Source organism: Camellia sinensis, chromosome 15 (assembly GCF_055761805.1).
Source record: "Camellia sinensis isolate YWXY chromosome 15, ASM5576180v1, whole genome shotgun sequence".
NCBI classification, from domain to species: domain Eukaryota; kingdom Viridiplantae; phylum Streptophyta; class Magnoliopsida; order Ericales; family Theaceae; genus Camellia; species Camellia sinensis.
Genome location: NC_138975.1, coordinates 64,109,829 through 64,117,171, shown reverse-complemented (window position 1 = coordinate 64,117,171; position 7,343 = coordinate 64,109,829). Strand labels below are relative to the sequence as shown.

Sequence of the window (7,343 nt, the reverse complement as noted above, 5' to 3'; positions counted from 1 at the left end):
TGTTAAGGCTTTTTAAATTTATTTAGAGAATTTTGACACTTTTTTTTTATTAAATTTGTAGCTATTAGAGGATTCACTTATTGTATTCTTAGTTTCTTTTTACTATTGTGAATGTATCATAACACATACATACATAAAAATATGGAATCCTAGTGTTTTGAGCATTCATGATATGACAAACAATTAGATGATCCAAGGAACTATTTGATATATAAATAAGATAAGACCAAATATATTAATTAGGGGGTGGTTATTGTGCTGTGCTTGAAAATCTCAAGTCCATGTCTAACTCAAATAAATAATTCAAATTGCTAAAATCACATCTATTAAAGAAATTGAATGAATTTGATTAGTTTTTCTTTTGTTTTTTTGTTTTTTTTGTTTTTTTATATATAAAAAAAAAGACTAAATGTGATTTCCATTCAATTTTTTCTCATCTAATCCATTCAACTAATCAATACTTTTTCACAGTGGAGGATTTCTTTTTTCAATTTTTTAATTGTGAAATGAAATAGTTTCACTTTCACAGCAAAATATTGATATTTGGTTAGGTTATAGCAGCACTTGTATCCAACCTTTTTTTCTTTTTTTTTTTCTTTTTTTAACAAAACAACTACCTAAACAGTTATTGTTCATCAGAGGAATTTTATTGATCGCTTGCTCTGTTATCAGGATCTTCTTCAACAGCTCATGTTCCAAGTCCCATGGTTTTCTGCTTCTTCATTCTTGCGTCAATGTAGTTTCTATAATAAACTAAAATGGAATTCTCTGAGGTAGATGGTTAGTGAGTTACGCCCTTAAGTGCGGGCTTCTAGTATGTTAGTGCATAAATTTTGGAGGTAGAATACGTATACCACAGGCTTGCTTTGGAGAGTTAATGGTCAAGAATTGTAGGCTACATATGTATGACATATGATTGAAAAAGTGATTGAAAGTTCTATTCAGACAAAAGAAGTTGCATACGAATTTGAGATCAAAAGCTGCTGAAAGAGACCAAATAGATACCAGCATGTGGTTCAGGTATTTTTACGAGACTTTATGTTGATCTTTGGATACTGTGTGCTTAATAATAATTAACATCTCATCATTTTCTCTCTTGTTATGTGTTATCATGCCTCCTAAATTTGCTTTAGATACATGTTGATCCTTTCACTTGTTCCCTGTAATGGAGCTTTATCCCTCAGGTTGTTTGGAATCTGGTTTTTGCCAAAGCTTAGTATGAAAGGCTAATTCTTTTGGTTAAGTTTCACAGTTTGCTTGTGATAGTTTTTCTGTGATTTTCATACATGTAAGGTAACTGTTAAAAACTAATAGGACATGTTCTGATGTGTGGCTGATGCGTGTCAAGAGTGTCCAACGAGTACTTTACATGTTTCTTTGCTTAAAAGGATTGCTTCAAGTTGTTGCAAAATGAAGTGAATTTTCACTCTAGCGGTAGCAATGATATCATGTGCAGCACTTGTCATCATGTACCGAAAATAGTAATATGAACACAACAGAAATCGAGAAGCTTAAATTTTTATTGAGATTTGAACAACGCAATAGTTAAAAACCATGCACTCTCAAATCTCTAATAATGAACAAGTCAGTTTTAGTCCATTGGTGTAGAATGGACTCTTGGTCACCAGACACACAATCAAAGTTTCTGGTTTTTGAAATTTGAACATTATGTTTTATATTGGTGGTTTTTTTTTTTTTTTTTTAACATCATTTACAAAAGAGATGATAACTATGTTTGTGATACAAACCTTCTTGAAGAACAAAATCGGAACATTATGTTTTTTTTTTTTTTTTTTTAGCTAGTGGAGCAATGGTGGTGTATCTGATTTGCCGACAAGAATGAGTTTGCTTTTGACCTTAAAATTCTGCTACTTTTTGTTCAAGTTATACGTCTGAATTCAGAAGTGCTTGCATTTTATTTCCAAATTTGTGGTCAATTTTAAAGGGAAGAAAAGGATAGTCTTGCAGAGCTTTGGATTTTTAGAGATTGATGATATATATATTAGCTACTTGAGCAATTTCCTAGTACAAAATCAATGACAATTAGAAAGCTGACAACAGAAAATACAAATTAAAACCATATTATACTGAGAAAATTTGCTAGGTTTGCAGCATTCGTTATATGATACATGCTGAATTTTAATGCCACAAGCTTGAAATCTTCTTTTTTCTTTTTGAATATTATGATCTCTGTTTGTTATTTGCCAGGTTTTCCGATGGAGCATTCAAGGCTGGCTTTTTTTAATATGTAATTGCAGCAAATAGTAGAAGAATGTAATGGTTTCATCAACAGAGGTGCTCCTATTGTCATTATGCATTGTTTTTTTCATATGCATGTATGGTTTGATTTTATACACCAAATTGGATCATCATTTTGTGCTTTCAATTAGATAGTAGCTTTTTCATGGTAGAGTATATAGTTGTTCGATGCATTGAATTGTTGTACCTTGCTTAGTAAAAGCCACTTTTGCTCTGGTAATAGCATAAGCCAAATTTTTAGGGCAAAACATATATAACATCATATATATAAATGTCAAAAAACAAAGTAGAACTGCTCTCTTGCAACCAACCAAACACCCTTGATGAACAAAATCATTGAGGCGACAAAGTGATCAATGACAGTGTCAAGAGATTCAGCACCTTGGAACGGTGCAAAGTACAAAAGAGGGCCTGCACTTAACACAAACTAATATCTGCTGCAAACTATCAAGATATGAAGGATCACCAAAAATTAGGGTTAGTGGAGTCTACGATAAGAAAGACATTTATTTAACTATTCTTGAACATTTCTTGCACAAAATACTCTTTTGCATCAATTAAGATGTACAGTTTGTCATGAGGCAAACAACCAACAGCTTATTGGGGAGGCAAATACATACGGAAACAATATGTAACCCTGTACAAGCTGTTTCAATCAATCACTGTTTTTCAAAACAATCTGTACACAAATCGGATATAGAAGCCATCATTTTATAACAATTTACACAACGGGCCACATGGAAGTTGATGAAGAGGATTGTTCATCAGAGGAATTTTATTGATAGCTTGCTCTGTAAGTATACTTTTTAGAATTTAATTTTCAGATCACTAAAAACACTTCACTTAATATAATGGTTGATCCCTCTTCTTGATTGTTTCTAGTTGATTATATTTTTAGAAATTGAAAATTGTGAGTTAGATGAATCCAAGTATTATTCACCTATTATGACACACTACACTAGTATGTGGGTTGACACTAATTCTAATTTTTCTTCTTCTAAGTCCTAACCAACTTCCTCCTTTCTTAGCTACCTACCTATTGTCAAATCCCATAACAAGTAGCATTTTAAAATATAAATCCTTTGAAGTTGAAATTCGCTTAGTCTCTCTACAATCTTATTAATTTTATATCTATTATGGAGTTTTTTGTTTGAGTAATTTAGTTCTGATATGGTTATGGCTACGATGACATATTAATGTTGGATTGCTTGATTCATTCTTTGTTGAGGAAGTTCCATATAGGTATGGCTACTATCTCTCTATTGGTCGTGATGGCTATTGTAGGTTTAATGCTAGTGGGTTTGTATGGTGGGATGTGTGGGTTTAGAGAGGAACGAGAGAAAAGAAAATGAGAGTTTAGGAAGGAGACTAGTAGAGTTTAAGAAGGAACTAGAGTTTAGGAAGGAACTAGAGTTTAGGAATGAGAGTTTCAAAGAAAGGGTGACTTATTATCCCAAAATCATCCTCGTTCGTTCGTCCAACAAACTTTGCCAATCCAAAATCTGCAACCTGTAAAAAACATTGGATCAATTTAGCAAATCCAAAGAACTGTTTTTGTTCATCTTAGGTAGTAAAACAAATAAAATCTTAAGTTTTCATTCTTTTCCTTGTTCTATGCTTGCAAATGCATTGGGATAAAGGATTAAATGAGATAATTACAATGAAAAAATAGAAACTTTTATGCACATTATTTCCAGGTGTTCCTGTTTATGTAGAACAAATTCAAGAATAAGTAAACCAATCTCCAAGATGTAAGCAACATATATACTAAAATGAGTTGTGATGAATACCTTTGCTCTGAGCGTTTCAGTGAGTAAGATGTTACTTGTCTTTATGTCACGGTGTACGTACTGTGCTTTAGTGTGATCGTGAATATATTCAATACCCTTCGCAGCATCTAGCGCGATCTGTGTTCTTGCAGTCCAAGAAAGTGGCTGATGGCCTGTTTCAATAATTTGATGAGAATGAATTGAGTATTTGTTTCTCGATTTCAGTTCAATTCTACAGAGGCGTTTAGCAATTGGACTAATTAATACAATGTGAAAATTTAAGCCAAGTATAGAGTAATGGATAGAGTATCATAATGAATTGGGTCAGATTTTGGATTAAGCCAAGTAAACCAAATTTAGATTCGGATTATTCTAAAACCAGTCTAAATTCAATTTGTTGAGAGGCCTATGCTAAATAAATACCTTTGAGTAATGGATCATGAAGGTGATCACTGACAAATCTATTTTGAATGTACTCATAAACCAAGTAGAGGTGGTCATCTCTACTGGCATACCCCAACAACTCCACCTATAAATACATATAGGCTTGATTGGTAAAAAATGTTTGAACTTTGTTAAATCACATTAAATTTCATTTTGCAGATATGAAAATGTTACTTACCACATTAATGTCATGTATCTTGCACAAGACCTTGAGCTCTACAAAGAACTCCTTGGACTTGTTAGATCTCATCTTCTTAATCTACAAAGAACTGCTTGGATGATTTAATTCCATATAGGTATGGCTACTATCCCTCTATTTGCCGCGATGGCTATTGTAGGTTTAATGCTAGTGGGTTTGTATGGTAGGATGTGTGGGTTTAGAGAGGAACTAAAGAAAAGAAAATGAGAGTTTATGAAGGAGACTAGTAGAGTTTAGGAAGAAACTAGAGTTTAGGAATGAGAGTTTCAAAGAAAGGATGATTTATTATCCCTACGTTTTTTAGATTGCTGCTATATTTTGTTTTAATCTAGGGACCAAAGATGTGTTTTAATTTCATTATCCCAATGTTAAACTCTTATTATGCTTCCTAAGAACACTATAATGCTATACTAGAAATGTTACACATCTCATAATTTGCTTTTGCAATATCAGACAACTAATTATCACAATATATCATCGGCAGTAAAGTATGATTTGTGGGCATAATGCTAGCAAACTATTCATATTCATTCTAGTTTTTATTTGAGGAACTTTTTGACCTTAATGTAAGTAAAAGAAAACTAAAGTTTAAGATTTAGGTCCTTTTGATTTCAATTTAGTCATGAAAGTAAAGTTAGCACTTTGGATTACATCTCATTCCAGTGGTAGCTCCTACTCAATTGATATTTGCTCTTGTTTTGGAACCTTGAAATTGAATTTCATCAGTATTTCATAATGTCATAATTTGAGCTAGGTTTTGGTTGAACAATATGTGACAGATTTACAAATTTATAGAGATATTGCTGGTAATTAGTTCATATATGCCAAGTTTAACTGGTGAATCATGTGTTACTTTTTGATTTTGGTATATTGAAATGTTGTAATTCACCGTAGGAAAATTTTCTCTCAATTTGTTCATCTATAATGTGAAACCAATGTTTTTAGACCAAGACCTTTATTACTAACATTTTAACATTATAATTTTTTTTTTTCATATGTTTGACAGATTGGCAATAGATGGAATATAGTTCGGGGAGCATCAAAGGATTACATTTTGAATTTTTGGATATATTTTGTCATAGGTTTTTGTTATGACTTTGCAAGCTTGGAAGGTTTTTTGGAATTACATGTTTGAAGTTTTTTTCATATGTTTGACAGATTGGCAATGGATGAAATATAGTTCGGGGAGCATCAAAGGATTACATTTTGAATTTTTGGATATATTTTGTCACAGGTTTTTGTTATGAATTTGCAAGTTTAGAAGGTTTTTGGGCATTACATGTTTGAAGTTTGGGATTGTAAGAGATTTGTACTTAAATTGGATGTTTTGGATTTGATATGTTGTTTATATTTAATATGGTACTACTTTTGAATTAAGTTTATATTTTGGATGCTTTGCACAAGTGTGTTAATTTGAATTATATTTTGCTTATGTTTATAGGTTTATGAATTATGTATTGAACAGGGAAATTGTTAAAAAAATTTATAAATAATGAATTTTTGGTGACAGGTTTTTTTAGTTGTAAATTTACTTTTGGTGACATTTTATTTATGTTGCTGAAAGTATGTGTCCATAATTATTTTAGCGACCCAAAACTTGATTGGTCGCCAAACGTTTTAACATTCAACAACCAATTCTTTTAGTCACTGAAAAATATTTTTAGCGACGCATTTATATGTCACTGAAACTTAACATGTCATCAGCTAAAGGCTACTTTTAGTGACTAAATGTTAATTTATGGCGACGAAATTTTAGTCTTTTGGCGACAGAAATATTTGGTCGCCAATTTATTTATAAAGGCAACCAAAATTGATTTGATCGCCGAAGCATTTAGTGACAGGGCTTCAATGACCAATTTTGTTCATGTCGCAGATACTTTCAGCAACCAAAATTACACTTTTTGTGACTAAAAAAAGGTCGCTAAAAGTGTTTTTTTTTTGTAGTGAGGAAAGTGGAGTTAGATATGCAATATCACTCGCCTCTTGAAAATTTGGAGAATTTATCTTTATTGATAATTGTTTATCTGTTTATATCTGTTTTGGGCAATCGATGGAGGATAGCTATGAGTGCTATAGAAATTGTATGCGAATTAGAAGAATTGAAACTATTTTTCTCATTCATTTGCATTAAGCATTATCTCACGCTTTTACATTGGAAATGTTATCATTTTGAGAAAAATGGTGAACCCGGGACGGAGTTATTGTTACATCAAATAAATTGGCATGTGTGTCCAAGGTGAAAGTCTCAAAAATCGCGCGTATACATGGGTGCCGATCCCGAAGACAAAAATTCCGTAAAATGGCAATAGTAATGCTTGCATTGCGTACGTTTACATGGGTCCCAGTTTATGGTTTCCTCCGGATGAAATTTTCGGGAAAGGTTATATTGTTTTGGAATTCCCAAAGTGTGATTCACTGCCCTACTTTCTATAATAAAAGAAATGTTTGATAAACCGTGATATTAACTTGGCATTGCATAATTTTAGAAAGAAACGTATAATGTCTTGGCATGAGCATTGCATATGCATTCACTTTATATCTTTGTTAAGATTCATTCACTGTGATGGATTATTTCTATTGGGTTTTGGCTCACCCTATGTGGGAAAAATATTTCAAGTGTTGATGATATACCTCCGCCAAAGCAATAGTTTGGGAAGACTTGGAGTGAGAGA

The 7,343-nt window shown here is 32.2% G+C and overlaps 1 protein-coding gene and 1 long non-coding RNA gene across 2 annotated transcripts; one reads left to right on the top strand and one right to left on the bottom strand.

Annotated features, from left to right (window-relative positions):
- The first annotated feature begins 745 nt into the window (after window positions 1-745).
- On the top strand, window positions 746-2,313 carry LOC114294268 (uncharacterized). Its single transcript, XR_003640416.2, has 2 exons — window positions 746-1,020; window positions 2,209-2,313. It is a non-coding gene; the product is annotated as an uncharacterized LOC114294268 (long non-coding RNA).
- A 1,353-nt stretch (window positions 2,314-3,666) lies between these two features.
- LOC145813023 (lysM domain receptor-like kinase 3) lies at window positions 3,667-4,722 on the bottom strand. The gene is made up of 4 exons (XM_082908281.1): window positions 4,651-4,722; window positions 4,452-4,557; window positions 4,050-4,201; window positions 3,667-3,768 (listed from the first exon to the last, which is right to left on the bottom strand). The coding sequence occupies exons 1-4, from the start codon at window positions 4,720-4,722 to the stop codon at window positions 3,667-3,669; spliced, it is 432 nt and encodes a 143-aa protein (XP_082764407.1).
- Window positions 4,723-7,343: the final 2,621 nt, after the last annotated feature.

Bases quoted from the DNA above. Each gene is read 5' to 3' on its own strand.
- LOC145813023 (XM_082908281.1), bottom strand. From the start codon at position 4,722: ATGAGATCTAACAAGTCCAAGGAGTTCTTTGTAGAGCTCAAGGTCTTG. The intron at 4,202-4,451 runs GTATTTATTTAG...TTATTGAAACAG, and splicing joins TCATGATCCATTACTCAAAG to GCCATCAGCCACTTTCTTGG. The intron at 3,769-4,049 runs GTATTCATCACA...TGTTTTTTACAG, and splicing joins CTGAAACGCTCAGAGCAAAG to GTTGCAGATTTTGGATTGGC.